Source organism: Rhipicephalus sanguineus, chromosome 5, assembly GCF_013339695.2.
Source record: "Rhipicephalus sanguineus isolate Rsan-2018 chromosome 5, BIME_Rsan_1.4, whole genome shotgun sequence".
Taxonomy (NCBI): Eukaryota; Metazoa; Arthropoda; class Arachnida; order Ixodida; family Ixodidae; genus Rhipicephalus; species Rhipicephalus sanguineus.
The window spans coordinates 165502090-165523820 of NC_051180.1; the positions used below are offsets into that span (position 1 = coordinate 165502090).

Below are 21731 nucleotides of genomic sequence, written 5' to 3' on the forward strand. Positions count from 1 at the left end.
TTGGTCAGACAAAATGAAAAGAAACTATGTTTCCGTCAAATGCTTGAAATTCACCTTTCGTGCTTAAATGCACTTTGATGCGTGTGACAGGCTTAAGTAAGCATCACTGACAAGAAAGCCAAGACAAGTGATGATTTGCAGAGGTTGCAGAAAATGGGGCTATTGTGTCCACCCAAGCATGTCCTAGTGCAGTTTGCAGTGTAGTATGCTTCTGCAAATAACTCGGAAACCTGTATCAGGCACAACCTAACAGCACTAGGTTGCATTGTTCATTTCTGAGCTGTGTATTGGGTCATTGCGGAAATAAGACTCACGGCACCCATAGTTCTAGAATGTGATTTCGTAAGCTACAAGATCCCTGTATATAGCCAACACAACTACGCATTTGTAATGGGCGCAACTATGCATGTGTAATTTGTGTATGATGCAGTGTTGCGGAGTTGACACTCCAGAATTGGAATGACTCCGGAATCATTGCACATTTTGGCGACCCCGGAATGGAATTAAATGGGAATGGAATGGGGACAACGTTTGGAGGAATGGAATGGGAATGGAATTACGCCCTTTTCCGAAAATAAAGCACATTCTAATCTTTGTCTCACGAGCAGTTTAGTAGCTGACAAACGTAAATAACCTTTGCGACAAGGAAAACATTACATACCTGTGCACAGACGAACACAGAAATTTCTCCTCACCCTATCCATGCTTGTGAGGCGCGCTTGACAAGCGTGAGTGCTGACGAGCAGTGCGGCCCGGTGTTCCGTATTCGATGCCAAGGCACAAGGTGCCCGAGCGGTGCATTGTTCCAACTAATACCAGCAGATCTAGAGGGTTTTGTTCCCCATTAACCAAATCTTAGTTTACTCCATATTCACGACCGCTCCAGACGTGTGGCAAGACTGCTTAGTCTTCTTAATAATAATATCTGGAGTTTAACATCCCAAAACCACCAGATGATTATGAGGGGCGCCGTAGTGGAGGGCTCCGGAAATTTTGACCACCTGGGGTTCTTTAACGTGCACATAAATCGAAGTACACGGGCCTCAAACATTTTTGCCTCCATCGAAAATACAGCTGCCGCGGGCGGGATTCGATCCTGCGACCTTCAGGTCAGCACTCGAGCGCCATAACCACTAGACCACCGTGGTGGGACGCTTAGTCTTCTTGAACACTACTTTTGTCAGCATCGAAATACGCTATGTCGTCATTTTAGCATTAACACATTTAAGCTTAAGCAATATTAAAACAACACCATTCGTTCAAACATGCTGACCATGCAAATACTACCAGTAGCGGGAGAGCTGCCCCTATGGGAATTAGTAGGGTGGTTGTACTACACGAGATATGTCACCAAGCTACTATTTCTTGACCTTGGTATAATGTGTTTTGCGTACTTTTGCAGTTCTTAATGCATCTGATGACATCAGCTTTATAGGGCGTTCATTCTTAACTCGATAAAACTATCAAGATGCCTTTACTACATTGATGAATTATAGAAATGGAATTGAACTGGCCGGCCATTTCAGGAGTGGGAATGGGCTAAGCTTTTTCATTCCGAGGAATTGAAAGGAATGGAATTGCGGCAAGTTCTAATTCCCCGAAATGGAATTGGAATAGAATGGAGGCGCCCATTCCGCAACACTGGTGTGATGCACCAGAAGAGGAATACAGCATGTGCAGAAATGTGCCAGTGCAGTGAGGGTCTAAGAGGAGAAGAAAAGGAAGAGGCAGGTGTGAGGCAAAGAGAGGAGAGAAGAGGAAGGGGTTTGGTGTTCGACACAGTCGGTGGCACAGTCGAGTGACTAAGCCCTAATGTGTAAGCTCCGCTACATAGTCCAAGAGTTGAAGTTAAAGGCTTTATGTGGCTTATAATGTAACTACCTCCAAAGCCTCGCTCCAATTCAGGGCTCCAATTCCACCAACAGCACTCTTGAGCCAGGGCTGATCTCTTCAAAGCCACCTCGCACTACTTGTCACCTCGCGCTGCATGTCACCTCACACTGCTTGTCATCTCACACCACTTTTTACCTCGCACTGCATGTCACACCTCACGCTGCTTGTCATCTCACACTGCTTGTCATCTCACACAAATTTTTACCTCGCACTGCTTGTCACCTCACACTGCATGTCACCTCACACTGCTCGTCATCTCACACCACTTTTTACCTCGCACTGCACGTCACCTCGCACTGCTTGTCATCTCATGTTGCTTGTCATCTCACACCACTTTTTACCTCGCACTGCATGTCACCTCACGCTGCTTGTCATCTCATGTTGCTTGTCATCTCGCACTGCTTGTCACCTCACGCTGCATGTCACCTCACTCTCCTTGTCATCTCACACCACTTTTTACATCGCACTGCTTTCACCTCACGCTGCATGTCACCTCACACTGCTTGTCATCTCACACCACTTTTTACCTCGCACTGCTTTCACCTCACGCTGCATGTCACCTCACACTGCTTGTCATCTCACACCACTTTTTACCTCGCACTGCTTGTCACCTCACGCTGCATGTCACCTCACACCACTTTTTACCTCCCACTGCCTGTCACCTCACGCTGCATGTCACCTCACACCATTTGTCACCTCACATTGCATGTCACCTCACACTGCTTGTCATCTCACACCACTTTTTACCTCGCACTGCATGCCACCTCACACTGCTTGTCATCTCATGTTGCTTGTCATCTCGCACTGCTTGTCACCTCACGCTGCATGTCACCTCACTCTCCTTGTCATCTCACACCACTTTTTACCTCGCACTGCTTTCACCTCACGCTGCATGTCACCTCACACTGCTTGTCATCTCACACCACTTTTTACCTCGCACTGCATGTCAGCTCACACTGCTTGTCACCTCACGCTGCTTGTCATCTCATGTTGCTTGTCATCTCACACCACTTTTTACCTCACACTGCTTGTCACCTCACGCTGCATGTCACCTCACACCACTTTTTACCTCACACTGCCTGTCACCTCACGCTGCATGTCACCTCACACCATTTGTCACCTCACACTGCTTGTCATCTCATGTTGCTTGTCATCTCACACCACTTTTTACCTCGCACTGCTTGTCACCTAGCACTGCATGTCACCTCACACTGCTTGTCATCTCATGTTGCTTGTCACCTCACACTGCTTGTCACCTCAAATTGCTTGCCATCTTGGAGTGTTTCTCACTTTGCACCACTTGTCACTTCGCACTCTTAGAAACCTCGCACTGTCACTTCGCATCACTAAAGTCACTTAATCCTCCACTGGGTCAGCCTATGTCAGCCCAGACTATGCTAACTAAGGTTTAGTTAGAAGAGGCCTTTACAAGCTTACTATTGCTCTTTTTGTTCTTGTACGTTTCACCCTATTACATTATATGCGTGTTTTTTTATGAGCATGAAGTGACGTTCAAAACCAGGAAAGCAGCATCGTCCCTTTGGTGGGACTGTCTGCGTTTCCAACCTGAATTACACCACTCAAAATTTGAAAATGTTCTGCCTGTGGACTCTAGTTAAAAAATAAAGTATCTCATTCATAGTGGAAAGCAGCGCGATACAACAAAGACAAAAAAGACCAAGCAGGACTAGCGCTGTCAGCACTAGTCCTGTTCGGTCTTTCTTGTCTTCATTGTTATAGCATTGTTTTCCACTATGAATATGTACCAGCAAGCTCAAGTTTGCATGCTTTTCAAGTATCTCATAAGCAACCTCTCCAGCTTAGCATGGGACACAAATTCCTAGTAAATAATTTTCTACCACTTAACTGTGAGAAACATAGCAAAAATTTAAACTACAAACCATTGTGAAATCACATGTCTGTAATGACAGAGAGAAAAACAAATACTTGTGCTACAAAAGTTGATTTTGTCCTTGCACTTGCACTGAGTCAGTAGTATTGTTTGATATCTTGCATACCTTCAATTTTTTATAAGGATTTCCTTCACCTTTCTTAAAGTTTTGTTTAACTACTATTAAATGTACATGTAATGCGAACAGTATTTTTTAGTAGTTTTTTATGAGAATTGTAATACACCTTGTGCTTTACACATCTCTGTTGCATCTGCACCAGAATAGCTGGCCTGAGTAACCTTTTATGCCATATGCTGTTGGAACAGATTGCATAACATGCTAAGCAGTTTGCAAAGATTTGTTCGGCTTTCGACAGGCTCCCTCTGCCTTTACTACACATGACTTGCGGCAAGATGAATAGATTTCCAAAATTCTGCCTTGGTCTGCAACTCAGAAGGTGTCAGGCATGTTTGATTGTTCCGTAGAATGTGTCGAGCAGTGTTGGCCTAACGGATTGTGGCTCTTGCACCGTGCAGTGCAGCTGCTCTCCGAAGAGTATTCGGGAATGTCGCCGGGCACACTGGAATCTCAGGGCCTTATCAACCAGTCCGAGTACCAGAAATACCTCACCTTGTCCTCGTCGCCCGAGACGCACAAGAAGCTCTCAGGTATGTCCCAAGGAGCTGTTCGAGAGAAGCCTTAAGGGCACACTAAAGGCAAATGTTGAGTCGATGTGCATCGTTGAAATGTCATTCCAGAAACATTACAGCCCTTGGTTCATGCAAAAAACAAATTCTTAATTTACATTAAGAGTATATTGTGAAGAGTCCATGTATGCCTAGTTCTATGCAAATCACCCACCCTGAAGAGGAGAGAAAGATGCGGCATAAGCCATCACCTCTGTTTACTGCCATGCAGGCAGCACTACTGTTTCTTACCTAAAACACATCTAAGACACATCTGAAGCACATCTAGAAACATCTAAAATGCAAAAGAGTGGCCAGAAAGCGAGCTAGTGACGTCACATAGATGTGGCATTTTCTTCTACTTGCAGTTAGAGTGAATTCCACATTCGAGAAAAGCCAGCAAATTAATCTAACAGAATGGGTTAACTAATCTAACAGAATGGGTATGCGTGAGCAACAATACTTTTCAGCCACTCAAATTGCCCATGTTGTTGTCAAGATATTGTGTCGTGTGGCAGCCATGGTTTCTTCAGCTCCCGCTATTGAGCATAGCCCTGACAGTACCTGAAAGCATGGCCTTTAAAAAAATGGTGGCTGTGATATAGAGGAAACCATTTCTGGGAATTGAATTTGTTCAAAGCCTGGGTTCACACCGTAAATATATTTTCTCCAAGAGTAGAATAGAAACATATAGCTGGCATATTATGCCATCTTACGATACGCTACAATGATCCTTTTATTTTGTGTGATAGAGTGCTAGTGAAAGAATTATACAATGAACATGCTACATCATTGGCCTGTTACTAGAATGCCCCACTGGAGTAACATTTTGTGTCCTTTGCATACTTTAACATCTCCATTACAAAAGCACTGTTGATGATAGTACAGTAATCCCTCGTTATAGCGAAATTGTTTGACTCAAAATATCGCATTATTCAAAATTTCTTCTGGTCATGACCCAAACGCATGCATGTGAAGCCACATTACTCGAAGCGCACGAAGAGCTTGACCCGCTTAGAACAAACTGGCGAGTGACGGCAACCCTTTCGCGTATGCAGTGTCAAATTAATGCCGCCACCGAACTAGTCTCATGCTGGCACTGAACAGGCCACAAAAGTATATAAACCCACGACCAATGATCGCTTAGTAACAGGTACCAAGCAAGTGTCGAGTGCTCCCTGCTGTTTACTGTGGAGAGAATGGGAGCTTTGAAATTCCATGGTACAGCATGCCCGAACTGTTAAACTCATTCATAATTGCATCACTGGTGTCCCCCGTTATGGAATCTACATGAAATAATGTTTTCCTGGCACTTTGCGACACCAGAAAACCGTGGTCTCTTGGATGCCGAAAAGTCTTTTGGATGCCGAAAGACAGCGGGCTGACTTGCGCCGTAGCATTCCATGGGGTGTGCTCGAGCAAAGTTTTAGCGAGAGCACTTCTGGTGCTGAAACACGTCATCCTAGTTTAGAGAAACGGTCCAAATGCGTGATAGGGTCATCGAATTTTCTTTCTGGACATTTGTTAACGATGTAGACGCAATGGTGTGCAAACACCAACACTTGAACTGTAGAATTAGCAGTTTCATTGACAACGAGGTGCCGAAAAACTCTTGTTTTGCATCACGGCTGCACGCCTCTGGAAAAAATTGTCCAGTGATCATGCCCACACTGCAAAACCGGTCAGTTTTCGCAACTACGCTGTGTACCCACAATGAGCGATTAATCGTTTTTGAACACAACAAAGACAACCTCAGACTCAAGCCGCGGCATTCGCGACGCTTTCCAGCGCGAAACTCTCGTAGCTTTCCATGACATCCACACCCCTCCTATAAAAGTGGCCACTGCCTTCCCCTCCTCATTTGCCCTCCAGTCTGCAAGCGGTTCGGACGCCAGTCTCTACTCTCACTCGCCTTCACATCAACTCCTCTCCTGCTTGCTGCCTGTTTCGACGTAGCTGCTCCTCCAAGCTGCCCTCCTGAGCACAACCTTCCACTAACGGGTGCCCTTCCGCGGTTCCCGCGCCTTGCACGACTCCGATTGCCTTTCTTCTGCAACACGTGAAGCCGAAGCCAAGCCCACCGTTGCAACTGTCGCCATCACCAGCGCGCACGAGAAAAGCAAGATGCCTTGACAACATTTTGAAGCTTCTGCATCGCCCTCCGCATTCAGTTACTTTGGCGCCGACGGGGCGTGCCTTTGGATCCGTGCTGCAAGCCATGTGATTTGTTATTCAGAGTGCTTCGTTAGGCGTGCCTCGCGCCTGTTTTTTGTGGTCTACAGTGATAAGTGGCTCTGTCAAGCTCCGTATGAACTTGAAACAGCCAAAGCTTGCTGCCTTTCTTGCGCCTGAATAAAGTTTTGCTTCACTGAATACATTGTGTTTTGACCCCTCACAGTTGTGGTGAAATTGAAGCTTGACTGCTTTAGCTTTTCTCAATTGGTCGCTTATATAGAAATACTACTTATAACGAACTTTTTGCCATCCCGCTGTCTTCAATATAACCAGGGATTACTTTATTCATATTTCAGATGTTCTCGAGTATTAATATGTCAATGTAGCCTAAATCATTATTTGCCTTTAGCGTCCTTTTAACAAGACAGATGCCAAAAGAAGCTTTCTTTGTGAACTATGTCAAGCTGCAGATCGATATTGTTTTTGTTTATTCTAACTGGGAAACAGAATATTGACAGCAGTTCTTGACGCTGACTTTGTGTTTGTTGTCTTGTGGTGCAGGTTTCATCGCCAAAGTGAAAGACACCGCAGAGACTGCAGCATCGAAAATCCAAGCCAAGGCAGAAAGTGTTGGCATTAAGACATCTCAAACGGATGCATCTGCAGGCGGCAAGGTACTCAGCTTGTTCTTACTCTTGCATAATTCAACATTGTACCATACCTTCTACTGGCAATGTAATATGTGAGGCAGAAATATGGAAGATAAACGAGGGAGCTTGAGAGTAAGCAAAGGACCATGCAATTAGTGATGGAGTTTAAAGGTATTGCCAGAAATCTTTTATATGTTTTTTTTTCTTGTCATGAATCTTCTAGAGCAGGAATCCATAAATCTTCTCTCCTTGAGAGAACTCCACCAGCTTTTCTGCAGAGGGGAAGAACTCTTCCTTTCTCCTGCTTTTCACTGATATGCTTATGTGCACAAGCTCATGAGTGAATTCAAAGGAAGCAAAGTTTTTTCCATCCATCCATCCATTCCTCTGCGTAATCAGTGTAGCACCTGCTTGGCCTTTGCTATTTGTAGTCTGTCTTTAAGGCCATCGCTATTCATAGGGAACTGACTGTAATGCATACAATGTATAGTGATGCCTGCTTGTTTTATCTGCAACATGTGGCAAAGTCTGTTGCGAGTATGACAAACCTTTCCAAGCACTTGGCATCGTTGAGGTGTATGCAGTCTTCTGCACCAGAGAAACCCAAGTTCCTGCTTAAAGTGGATGTTTCAGCTTGGGCATCGCTTTCTTTTGAGTGCAACACTAATTAATTCTTGGTCGAATTTTTGACATGTTTAGTTGCACACTGTCACGCCGAGTTCATGTATGAAGCCGTAAATACACTGTCTTATACTGCAGTCTATTGATTGCCATCCTTTTTAGAAGAGTGGAATAAAGTTTCTTTCATCCATCAATTTGGTCTTGGTTTGTCTTGGCAGCCAGGAGATCCAAAGAATGCAGCGGCACTGGCGGCCAAGCAGAAGCACCTGAGCTTGGCCGAGACCAACCTGACCATGGAGATTGCTCAGCTGCTGCTGTCCCTCCTGCACGCTTGGGGGCTCGACAACGATCTCGACAAGGCAAGGCTGTCAGTTTGATCTGAAGTGGTAGTCGGGGGTTCATTACAATGTAAGCTTGCTACTACATAGCTGACCTTCACATTGTTATGGTGCACACACAAAAACACATGCACGCGCAGTAAGTGGAATGGCGCACGACACTGCCTGTATTGTACCCACAACATTATGTTCCTGCATCTTATTGTACTGCTTAATAAGAAAGCATCTTATTCGGTCAATCAATCAGTTGAACAATTTTTATTGTTTCTGATACAGATAATGACAGGTTATTTGTATATGGGCAGGACCCTAGAACCCTTTGTGGCAGGAATTCGTTTTTTTAACAGAAGCAGTTGCAATTGAACTAACAACGCAAAAAAATTCAAATTTTACGTTAGCCTTGATACAAATGCATGCGGAAAATTTTTTTTTTTTTGTTATCCTGTTTACTTTTTTAAGTAATGGGGAAGGAAACCAGATGCTTATATTTAGACACCCAGTAAAGAACCTTATGTGGTCAAAATTCATCCAAAGCCCTTCATTACAGCATTTCTCATAATCCGATATTCGTTTTGGCATTAGAATTTTAATTTCAAATTTGTCAATGCCTCACGACGGTGTGGTGTGTGCAGGCATGTGAGGGAACACTGGGCCTGCTGTGCCCCATGCGTCCCATCTGCTTTGGCCTGTTGTCAAGGGGCAGCCACATGAGCCTGCTGCTTCCGACCCACACGTACCGCATACTGCCCCCATCCCAGGAGACTGCACCAATCAGGTACCAGTACTGTCAGTTCTGTTCACGCTCTGGTACTGCTGTTGAAGGCAAAGCACCTGGTACCATAACGGCACACTTACGATATGAAAGCAGTGGAATGTACAGTTGGCGTCAGAACTTTAGAAGAAAACTTTAAATTTCTCAGTAATTTGTGACTGTATTTGGTTGTCTACTTAGTACGTGCTCTTAGCACATTTTATAACAGGATGTAAATCTAAATTCAAGGCTGTTCGCCGAAGCAGCAGGAATATTCAGCTTTTTCTTGCGTCTCGTGGTCCTTAAACTCTTGACATTGACTGTACATCACAGCTCCTTAGTTATTGACTGTATGCATGCAATTCAGCAGTTCCCCGTCTTAAGCATGCTGTTGCAAGTTTAAGTGGAAATGAAATATGCATCAGGAGGCCTGGTAAGTGAGAGATGATGCAAGAACCAAAGACGAATGATGAATCAGCTTTAAATTTCTCGCATAATGTCATTGATTTTGATGTTGTCTATTCTGGTATAGTTGATAGTTTATCGAAGATGGACAGCGTGTTTTCTTGCACGAGGGGCAAGGACTGGATACAAAAAGTTCAAAAACATTTACTGAGCCACACTAATATTGACCTTTCTGTCTCGTCTGTATGCGTGCATGCGTGTGTGCATGTGTGTGTGTGCATGTGTGGACATCAATGCAGCAAGAACTATGAATCAGGGTTCTGGGATGTGCAAGTGCAGCCACAGTATGAAATGGATATGCTGGTGTTCCGGTGCAAATGAAAGTTTGACTTGCATTTTGTCTTCTAATAATGAACATGTTCCTGTTCATTACTACAAATTAGTCGTGCAATGAGCTTCTAAGATTCTTATGGTTCATTATAAAACAATAATTAAGTAAACTTTTATGCTTTTGATGCAGCGTTGGAGAAATACATAGGTAAACTTTTGCTTTCTTAAGCAGAAAACGGGCAAAGTGTTTAGGTGAGCTACAGGTATACATTTTTACTTCGAATAATTGATAACGTGAATCAACAAGCGTTTGAGGTGAATCTATAGTGGAATGTGTAGGGCATACGAGGCTATCTTATTTCAATTCTTCTACAGGTTGTAATGGGGGATGCGGGCTATGTTGAGGGGGGGGGTGTTATATGCAAGAAAATGCAGTACACTCTCACTTCAATTCTTTGTGATTGATCATAATGCCGCAGTAGCAAGGAGCGCAAGGTGGTGACCATACCCGTGCCCAAGGAGCAGATCGAAGAAGAGGAGCGGGCCCGACGCTTCTCGTCCAAAGGCCACTGGGAGTTGTCGACGGCCGTCACGACCAACCACCTGCTGTCGGTGATTGCCCTGGCCAACACCCTGATGTCCATGAACAGTGCCACCTTCGTGCCTGAGCAGGAGAAGCGCCGGAAGCTGCACAGGTGATCCCGCACCCATTGCTTCGCTCTTGACAGTTGGTGGAGAGCCTCCCGCAGTCTTCATCACGCGAATAAGATTTGCCCTAAACATAGTTCGATGTTTTGTCATCTACGGTACAGTAACAGCCATTAAAGCAGAAGTTGTACACTGTATTTGTCCAGTTTTAACATATGGGGTAGAAGCATGGAGAATAGCGAAGAAACTCGAGAAGAAGCTGAGGACCACACAGCATGCAAAGAAACAAAAAATGATAGCCACAACATGAAGAGATAGGAAGACAGCAGAGTGGATCGGAGAACAAGGTAGGGTAGCCGATTAATGCAAGGACAAATTTCAATGTAATAAAAGTTTTGTTGTAACGAGGTCGATTGCCGGTTTTATCAAATTCGATATTTAGCGGCATTACTCTTACTCATGCATATATATGCCTATACACGTCTCTTTTTTAGGGCTGTGCATTAGTTGTTGTTTTTTTTTTTCAAGCAATCTTTTGCCCTTTTGTTTTTGCCTCCTGCAGCACAGAAACGCACAACTTTTGTGATTGCTAGGTGGGAATTGAGATTGGGGAGTAAAATTGAAACGGCACCTATCACAGTTCCAATATTACACTTGAGGCTCACTCACATGTAATATTTCAGTAAATTTTTCTAGGCTTGTGCAGATATTGCTTTTTTGGTTCGAAGCGGATGTTAATCGGTATCGAATAATTCAGAAGCGAATTTGCATTGTAGGGTGCCACTTGTAGGCAATAAAACATGGTACATCTTAAATACATGGTACATCTTTGCCATGCTTAGCCATATGCTCATATTAACCGCTTTCAAACTTTTAATCGGGGTACAGGTAGTATGCATGCTTAGCCATGAAATGTGGCTTTGCGACAGGGCTGATTTCCCGTGAGTAGGCTATCAATTTATGGCGTGGCTACAGTGCAGTGAAACTACCTTCTCAAGCGGGTTACCTGTGGCAAAATATGTCTATTCGTTCATTTTGAATACTGTTGAAACTTGATTTAATGAATTGATGACAGCGCTTGAGTTATTTCGCCAAATCAGGAATTTCATCAAATCTATAAAGGGGTTTTTCAGTTCTTTGAAGTCTTAAAATTTAACATAGCGATATCCAAAAGTGTGCCATGGCAATGTTTCTGCTGATAACCCACACCTGCGTGTCTGAAAAGTCCGTGAGGACAATCCGAGGGTGGCCCGGATGTAGGAGACGCCCTATCCTGGCAATGCAGGTCATGAAAAACTATGATATTTAGTAGGACTGACAATTGGGCTAGTTAGTAAGGATTCATATTTACGAAACGGCGCTGAGAAGTAAGACGAAAACACGTGTTTTCGTCTTACTTCATGGCGCCGTTTCGTAAATATGAACACTCTGATAGTCTACAGATATGCGATGATGTGGAGAACGAACAAAGTGATTGTGCAAGTAGGCCGAGCGAGAAAGTAGGTTGGGGATTATCAATGCTATGGGCCGCATAAACCAAGAAATAGCAAAAGCAACCACCACAGCTTCTGGCACCACCCGGAACGTAAGAGCCTAGTCCTTTGTTCTGTGCATGGGTGAAGCGTGCACCCTTGTCAAAGTCATACCTGCCAAGTCTCCCGGATTACCCGGGAGACTCCCGGATTTTGAACGTTTCTCCCGGTTGTACGGGTCATAGAGAAATCTCCCGGAAATCCAGTTTTGCCCCGCGCGTCCAGTGCTTTGTCTGGCCACATAAGCAAGGTTGTCTGGCCACGTAGTAGAAAGGACTCTTCTTCTTCTTTTTAACGATGGTAGAAAGGTTCAACTCAGTTTCATTGCGCATGAAGTAGCTGTGCACTTTGCGCCGCAGTCCAGCACTTAAAAGGGTAGCCGATGTCTGTCGAGATAGCGCGTTCGCCAGCGCTCGCGACCGTCCCCGTCTCAACGGCGCCCCTTATGGTCCCTTGCCCGACGAAATAACTGGTAAGCAAGCGACGACAGGCCTCGCATGCGGAGCGATGTTATCGCATGTGCCCTTCGCGCGACGGTGACGGCCGGGTCGTTGCATCTCTGCTTCAACAGCGTTCGTCCCTAGCGCTAGTGCGCATTTACTCGCACGTGAAACAGACGATGCGTAAGCGATGTTATCGGTTTGGACTCTCTACAGATCAGCGGCGACCGCAAAATCCCGCTGTCAGTAGGCAGTTTTAGAATTGCGTACGCTAAGTTAGCGTTAGCGTTTGCGGCTCACTATTTCAGTCACTTACCGGAAGCCCGCAAGCGCTTAGCGTACGACGCATGCGCAGGCGCAGTTGCGCTAAAAGCCAGCGCAAAGCTTTGCGTACGCTGTTCTAAAACTGCCTAATGTACATATAATTGCTATCGCAGTACACCACCCCCCTCCCCCCCCCTCCCCCCACGGTCGGCATACTTTATACCTCCTCCTCCCGCGGTCGAAATATTTTATACCCCCCCCCCCCCGTTGAGTAAATCTCCCGGATTCCGTTTCTCCAAACTTGGCAGGTATGCAAAGTAAAGCTAGCACCGTAACTAGGGCATCCAATTGTTTTTAGGCCATAGCATTAGAGTGCACACTGTAAGAAAAAGCCCGCCTGTGTCTAAATTAGAAAGGAATCACCCCCTTTTTAGTTGGTTATTTTTTAAAAAAGCCTCTTTAAATCGGGTGGTGGCCACATTTGATCGTTGGTTAGGGTTGATGTCAATACTGAACCCTATGGGTATTTGCCAAGGAATGATAATTTCTTCATTAGATCGGAAACTTTGTAAAATCGGATTTCATTACATCGAGCTTCAACTGTACTTTGAAATTTCAGAAATTTTAAGTTCGAGTCAAAGCGAAATTGAATATTTTAATCTCCATTCGAATATTCGCACGGACTTACATATTTTCATAAAAGGAAAGTGGCCGTTAGAGTTGAGTAAGTACAATACGGTGTGAGAATCGAGAGCGCCCTACCCTCTGGCGCCTTGTCCTCCAACTAGCCTGTTGTGCCGGCCCCGTGCAGCTCGATCGCTGGGAACCGCTGTTAAATGGTAACACGGCGGCCATGTGCATGGACACTGGGCTTTGTTCCTGGCGCGAGCCATGTTGCCCTCTCCCCGGCGTCAAACCTGCCGTCGCACGGCACGCTAGCATACATCACTGTGCCACGCCTGTCCTCATTGGTTGCCAGTGACAGCTCCCTTTCCACCTGAGCTTGCTTTTGTCTGGCGCTTGCTTGCCACGGGCAGACGCTCCCGTGCCTGCACGAGAGGTTGACACACTGCTTTGGCAGGCGGCTTCTCATTCGTACGCTCGACTGCTCGCTTTTGCGTGATAGTCATAGCACCGCCGGCAAGTGTACTCGATTCGTCTTGCGGAGTAACCCTGGACAGCCCGTAATCCCATGGTTGTCACACTGTGCTGCATCTTGGGTTAATAAACCCGTGTTTGTTGACAACCTGCCTCGAGTGCCTTTTCTGCGCTATGTCAGAGAGTCAATGAACCCGGCCGTAGCGTCTTTGTGCGCTGCGGCAATGGAGCACATTGCATCCCTTTTCAGTCGTGCTTCTTGCATGACCTATCTCCGCAACGGTAAATTGGAGAGTGCGCTGCTGACTTGGCGTTTTATGCAGGCGCCTGAGCCGTGCGGATAGCCGTGCCTTCATGATGTCACCCGGTGAAGGAGGCGGCAGTGGTGGCAGTGTGGACAGCAGTGGCGCCCTGGCTGTGATCCAGGAAGTGCTGTCGCAGCAGCAGGCTCACATCAAGCAAGGCTGGAGCTTGCTGGCTGCGCTGCACTGCGTCCTGCTGCCTGACCTGGTGCACACGCCCGACTTCAAGAGGCCCCAAGTTGAGATGCTTGCCCGCCGGTGGCAGGACCGCTGCCTCGAGGTAGGCCCCCCAATGTTTGTTTCTTCCATAGTTTGCTTTGATAGTAATAATCTCGGTCATTGTGTCCCGTCTTTCCAGTTCTCTGGTATTTTAACAGTGGAGTTGTGTAAGCTCGACATAAGGCCGTGGAGAGTGAACAGAAACTATCATCATGATTGGCCTCTACCTTCTAGCGAGTTGTACAGCTGGCATACACTCTCTTCATCCTCTTTATCACTTTCTTAAGACCTTGCTAATTTAGGTTAACTAAGGCTAATTTTTAAATAATGCTTGCTAGTTAAGACCATGTTAATTAAGACCTTGTAATTAAGACATTGTCAATTATTAAGATATTTTAAAAAAAGACCTTACTAATTAAGACTATGCTAACGAAGACATTGCTATTTAGGATCTTGTTTATTAAGAAATCGCTAATTAATAGCAGGCTAATTATGGCATTGGTAATTAAGACTGTGCTAATGAAGAACATATGAACTCTTAGTTCACATAGCCACGACAACACTTCGCCAAGCAATATAGTTCTACACTCCACATAGCCAAGCCTTGCAATGCCTAGTCAAACCTAGAATGACTATCGCATTGAAAGCGTCTGCTTCCAATGCTGTAGGTAACGGGTTCGATTCCCAGTGCCAACCGGAAACCCACCGGTTTTTCTTAAAGGGTAGAGGAGTACACCAATCTGGCACTCGGTTGTTCTTGGGTACTCATCTTGAAAGGCGGCCCCATAAGTTTCTGTAAAGGCCCCTGGGCGCACCTCAACCAACAACAGCCTTGGTGAAGTAGTCGAGAATCCACCGCTGCTGTGGGAGGCAGAGAATTGCTGCCGCTGGGTACCTACCGGTGAAATATGTAGAAGCGCACTTCCGGCCTGGTGCTCGGCAGAATGAAGTACATGGTCTCTTGGGAGGGTGCCCACCCTGTGGGAAATTGGCGGCATGGGACCACCAGACCTAAAAATAAGGTCATCCTCCCTTTTTTTTTTAGAGATGCCTCTTGTATCAAAGGCATCTGACGTCGTCTGGGCCTGGTCCTAACATCCTGTACTGAGGAAAACCAACTGTCCCAAGCTGTTACACTTGTAGTTCGTTTGCTTATAAATTAATTAAAGTTTAATAACTTTTGGGGTTTTATGTCTCTAAACCACGATATGATTATGAGGGATGCTGTAGTGCAGGGCTCCAGCAATTTTGACCACCTGGGGTTCTTTAACGTGCACCTAAATCTAAACACAATGAAAGGGGCCCTGCAACACCTTTCCGAGTCATATTGGAATAGTCTCATTATTGACGTATGACTCTTCACGAGTCATATGCCGCAAAAATTTTTCGAATCCGTCAAGTCTAAGTGGTGTTACCAAATTATAGAAATCACGTTCCGCAGCTTTCTCCCTCTGCTCAACACCGACAGCGCGCGGAAAGCTGCGCGGGGCGTGGAGGGAGGGAGGGTGGAGGTGCGAGGAGGTGCCCAAGAGTTACGTCATCGCCGGCGGAATTTTTTTTCTTCATTTTTTCCTCTCTGGCGTCTGGGCGCAACCACGTGGTCTGTGGCGCCACTTCCGGTCGGCTTGCGTGGTTGTCGTCGAGCGGAGCCCATCGCACCGTGTATCGTGCGTGCTTGAAAACTGCGAGTCGGTTTGGTAATGTTGGGTGTGCACCTCGAACTGCCATAGTGTTTTCATCGCTCTGCCAACCATGGACGCAACCCTGCGTGCGCGTTTGGAACGAATGACAGCTGAGATGGGTTTCGACCCACACTCCGATACACCGCCTCGTCGCACTGCTCGCGCTTGAATCGTATTCAACACGGCAAAGCTGCGTGCACCCTTCTCCCAGTGGAGGTACTAGAATGACAGCATTTAAGCCGGTGGGTGGGCACTTCGATGCTGTTTGCTCTTCGAATGCGGGCGCACAGCGAGTGCGCGCTGACAACAAAGAACTAAAGACTAGAAGAAAGGATCGTGCGGCATCAGGCCGGCGCGGACCCATCCCCCGGCTGTCTGCAGCTACCCTGAAAATGCGAGTCTGCTTGGTTGCTTGGTCGCGGTTTCTCGGGAACGCGAGGCTACGGGGAGGATACGCCGAGGTACGGCTCGATGACATACTGAACAGACAGCGAACGGGACTGTATCCTAAACTAGCTGGTGCCAGCATTGTTATCGGAGAAATGCTGCACCCCTGCCTCGGTCGGTCGTGAGAACATGCCGACGATGCAGTTTCCAGCTGACGAGGCAACACTCGAACCGCTGCCACTCTCAATGACAACCGGCGATGGTCAAAAGCACAGAAATATTCACGATTTCGGCACTGCGCATGGTGAAGAAAACGCAACCACGCAACTACGAGCAGACGAGCTGTTGGTGAGACCGGAAGTGCTAATATTAATGTTTTTTCGGTGTTTTAACGGCATAACACAATATCAACATACATATTATCTACTTATTGAACTCAAAATTAACAACGAAGGTAATAATGAGGGTGTTATTGTGATTATAACATCAGCCAATGGTGGAACTGCCGACAATCGCGTCATATATTGCGGACTAATACATCATTTGTCGAGAGAAGAGGGAGTGATTTTCAGCTGACTTTGAGAATTTATTGTAAATTCCAGGCCGCTCGCTTCGCTATAGTATTTGGCTCGCGTGTTCTCGGGAGCCTCGACTACCGATTGGCAGCGCTTTTTGACCCTGCTCAAAAAGTGTTGCAGGGCCCCTTGAAGTCTAGCATTTCGCATCCATCAAAATGTGGTCGTCGCAGCCAGGATTCGATTCCGTGACCTTCGGGTCAGCACTTGAGCTCCAAAACTGCGGCTGGTCAAATTAATTTTTAAGGAAAAGCCTTAAATCTCTCATGAAAAGGGGCATGTGGAAAAAACCAGCCTGTCGTACAAAAAAAAATTACATGAATCGTAGAAAACCAACGATGTGCCTTGTGGCTTGAGGTACACGAGCTGTGTGTTCACTTCATCTTTGTGGCGTTGGTATGACTAAAATATAAAAAAGGCGGCGTTCATGCGACGTAAAGTGCACAGTAAAACAGCTGCAGTGGGTGGCTTTTACCTTCAATAACACTGATAGTTGGCCAAGTTATTAGATGTCTCATCATCTTAGATGAGTGCGTTAGATCGTGTTTGCTTTCACAATTGGTCTGTCAATTGCAGGACACTTTAGTTTGTTCATATTTTCAATACTATTTATACTAGGCACTGAAAATCAACTGATCTCGCAGTTATAGTAATTTGCAAGCAGCCTAAAGCTAGGACTAGCAGTGAAAAGCCATGAGCAAAAAACTGCATTAGCGCTTGTTTGATTGATTAACTGTAATGAAAATTGACCATCCAAGTTCACATCTGCATGAGTCACATTTGTGCATGTGAAGTAGTGACAAGTGAGGCTTACCTTTCCGCTTTATGCCTTGCTTTATTTGCATTCTCTTTTTGAATGGAATCTGCTGGTCCTGTCCCATCAACCCGTGTTCCTTGTTCAATTCATTATAGCAGTGCACTAATAGATTAATAAATCATTTTGAGCTGGCCGAATCGTAGCACTGTTATAATAGCAGTAAAGTGCAAGATATAAGTGGTAAAACATGTTTAGCTTTAAAATTCACCATGCTTAGTTCATATAATCCCATATAGCACGATTTTTATATAAAGTTAAGTTGCAGATAATACGCAAACTGAACCATGCAGTGTGGGCTTATGGCAGTGCAGATTTCCCCTCAATAGGTGGTTTCACAGCATAGTGACACCACAGTGCAGTGAAAGCACCATTTCAGGCAGGTTGCATGCAGTAAAAAATAAGTCTAGGTATTCTATCATTTTGAATTCGAAATTTTTATTTGGTAATAAATTCATGTCGAAGCGAATTCGAATACTGTAATATTCCATTGAATATTTTAAGTGCTTGAACATTCACACAGGCATAGTTTTCACAATGGCTGTGGTTGGTCACTTTCCAGGTACGTGAGGCAGCCCAGGCACTGCTGCTCGCGGAACTTCGGCGCATTGGCCCCAAGGGTCGCAAGATGGTGGTGGACGAGTGGGCTGTCTACCTGCCGAACTACGGCGAGGCCTTCCTTGCGTCGAGTGCTGGGCCCACTCCACCGACACCTCAGACGGGTCAGATGCCACAGCCGGCTTCCAGCGTGGCTGGTGGCAGTCCTAGCTCCGTCGCAATCGAGGCAAGTCTCAAACCTATGTTCTCTAATACATTGTCACGTGGTTGTGATTGTGAAGAAAACAATCGCAACCAGTAAGGATGAAACTCTTCATTCGGCGAACTTGTGCCCAGGGAAAGAATTACACTCAAAGTGCAAAGATATCGACGCATACAGTCGTCGGTTCTCAAATAATCTGATCATCGGCGGAATGCATCGTCTTTTATATGTCTTTGATTGAACCTTCCAGCGTTATGGCTGGTGCTCACGTATGCTCTCGAATAAACTTGACTAGTCTCGTCCTGCACCTTATCTTAACAGAACAATCTAAAACAATCACGAGGCTTCCCAAACATTGCTGTGCGGCCTGCGCCGAGCAGTGCTAACAGTTTTTGTGGGTGAAATCCGAATACATGAAAATAAAGAAATAAACGCATGTGTCAGTATTCTAGACAATGTTGGTCTATAGTATTGTCTGCAATATAGATATCTTGTCTGCATTTAACAATATTGGCCTGTATTGTCTACTATATTGTAGATGCTATATTGTATAGTATAACATAGCGTCTACTACACTGTCTTTTGCAGTGGCAGTTGTTACAGGCTTCTCGCAGTTTACTTAAAAGGAAAGCAATGCTGTAATGACTCTTTGTGCAGTTGAATGCCAGGAAGTAGTCCCATAATGCCATTTTTCGTTAAATTCTAGGGAGTTCTCAAAGACATGCCTCGTGAGGCAATGTAGCAAATTGGCCGTGCTGGTCTTGGCTGCACTGACCGTCATTAACATGCCTTGTCAATGGGGTTCTATTTGTCACAGTGGTTGAGCCTTCACCAAGAAAGCATGCAAAATGTTGTTGCCTTTTTTTTATTTTTTACTGCACGACAACAATTTTTTTTATTAAGTAATAAGCACTTCGTTGTGCAGGCGTGTGACAAGTAAATGGTACCGATTAATGGACCACTTCTGTTTCAAGTTTGACGTTTATTAGGAAAAGTCAGTAAGAGTACTGAAATATCTTATACAACCCAACAATGTTGTTCCCAACAAAGCTTTCCATGGGGCATGCACATTGATAGCATACAAACAGTAACCCAGTTAAACCTGGATATCACGAAGTCAGTAAAATCAGCAATTTACTTCACTATATTGAAATTTGTTATGCTGAAATTTAGCCTTTTGAGCAATGTATAGCCACCAACAGATTTTTTTTTTTTCGCTTGAGAGGTGCTGCAGGAAATGTCCGAATAGTAGGGAAACACAAAAAGAAAAGCTAATTTCAGTAACAAAAGATAATTTTTGTTGACCGCATTTACAATTTGATGCCACGCCGACAAAGTCCTCAAGACAGCGGCCACATGGTGTGCGTAAAGCCGAAACGAATGTGGGGTTTAACACACAGTGGTGATCAGTGTAATGAAACTATCATGCACATTCCCCTACTGCGGCTTGCTGTTGAAACATTGGGTGTTGCCCAGAGGGGTGGGACACTGCTCCCCAGCTAAGTCCATTCAATACACACTGTTGAAACTCGTCAAACAGTGCACTTGCATCATGTCCGAAGTATTGAGCAAGATTCTGTATAGCATTCTATATTTCAATTGCTGCGATGTGTTGGTTCGGCAGAAGTCTTGCAAGTCTATTTTATTGCAGAGCATCACCATAATTTTATGGAAACAGTAGTGTTGTGGCGGGTAACTGCAAGCAGCCAAAAAAAGGTTGGTCAGCTACTTAAAACATGCTGCAATGGTGCACTCACCGAAAAACCTCATCCGGAGAAAAGGTGCCTGTTTTTACTAATTTCACTGGAAATTTAGCCTATTCTTGAAAAAGTCAAAATTAGCTTCTTGCGACTTTAGGATCACGGAAAGCATGCCTTTTGATGTTCCAGAACAAGCCACAACATCCTTTCTCTTGTCTGATGAAGTCACCTAAAACATAGCCTTGTCAGTAACCTGTGTTTCCTGAACGATCGAAATCACTTGCAATATAATTGAGAGCTCATTGCATTTAGCACTGCCGCCTTAACGACCGGCCACTCGTGCTTGTTACTTGACGCATGGCAATAAGAAAAACACCGAATGAGGCCCCTACGCAACGTCTGGGTGGTGTGAAATAGGAAACTATGCCAGCTGTAGACTGTGCATTGTAATGCGCTAGTTTGCTCACATTCTTCCCAACACCGGTGGGGAGGAGGAGAACGTTGTTTCCCCTCGCCCTCAACTTTTTTTCTATACTGTGTATCTGTTCTTTCATGTTTTTTTTTCTTCCAGTGGCAATTATTGCATTGTTTACATGAACGCCACATGTGTGACGAGGTACCAAATGTTGGCCAGGCTGCTGTATCGCATTACCTGAAATGATGCTGTATTACTTTGAGCCGCTTTGTTACTTGAGTTCCGGTTTGCTCCTCTGTTTGTTTGCATGCTCTTTTTCTTTCTTTCTCACTTTTTTTTACTCAGGTGTGATGTAACTAGCTTGTAACCATTCCTTCTTATGGCCTGAAATACAGACCGGCAGTAATTAATTAATAACTGACTAACTGCTGCCAGGAAAGACACTGCTCATCCTTGGTGGCCACCCTTCATTGTGCAGCCTGCAAGTTGCAAAATGCACTTGCAAAACAATGTGTAACAACCGTTACACCTCTGGCACCAAGAGAAGTTTTAATTTATTCCCTCTGTTTTTTTTTCGTGGTAGCACTGAAACTTCATTATATTGAAGTCATAGATAAACATGCTTCGTTAACCTCAGGCTAAAAATGCGTCATGTTTTACAGACATGAAGTTACATGAAGTTATGAAAAGCGAAATACTTTTTTATATAAAGAATTTCATTATTCTGAAGTTTCTTATATTATGGTTTAACTGTTTTTTTTTTATATGTATAGTAAACAAAAGAGGTACAGCATTTGAAATAGGCAGAGAAGCATGAGCAGAACACAGTAGGTGCTTGGTAGGTGCTTTTGTGCCAGTCACTAATTGCTATATGAACTACTGCAGTAGTTAATCTTCATGGTGGCCTTGCCCTTAATGTCCATCTCTGACCTGCAGGGTAATGTGGCCAGCTACCAGGTAGGGAGTGCTGCCAGCAGCAGGGCCTCCTCTGGAGGAAGCACACCCTCAGGGCCCCAGCCCAAGGCTGAGACACAGTCGATAAGAACCAGCGATGGGCAGAACTCATCGGAGGAAGAAGACGAGGAGGAGAGAGAAGGTGAGAAGAAGGAAAAGGGGGAGATTTTTGAAGCAGTTTGTCCCTTCCTCGAGGTGTG

The 21731-nt window shown here is 45.1% G+C and overlaps 1 protein-coding gene across 1 annotated transcript in view; it reads left to right on the forward strand.

The window, feature by feature from the left end:
* LOC119394403 (WD repeat-containing protein 7) overlaps nucleotides 1-21731 on the forward strand; it is a 105434-nt gene that overhangs the window by 56430 nt on the left and 27273 nt on the right. Inside the window, exons 19-26 of the mRNA XM_037661697.2 lie at nucleotides 4322-4453; nucleotides 7208-7320; nucleotides 8136-8276; nucleotides 8888-9030; nucleotides 10221-10436; nucleotides 14047-14305; nucleotides 18265-18486; nucleotides 21514-21673. Of these exons, the coding sequence (XP_037517625.1) occupies nucleotides 4322-4453; nucleotides 7208-7320; nucleotides 8136-8276; nucleotides 8888-9030; nucleotides 10221-10436; nucleotides 14047-14305; nucleotides 18265-18486; nucleotides 21514-21673 (1386 nt within the window). The remainder of the gene's footprint in view (nucleotides 1-4321; nucleotides 4454-7207; nucleotides 7321-8135; nucleotides 8277-8887; nucleotides 9031-10220; nucleotides 10437-14046; nucleotides 14306-18264; nucleotides 18487-21513; nucleotides 21674-21731) is intronic.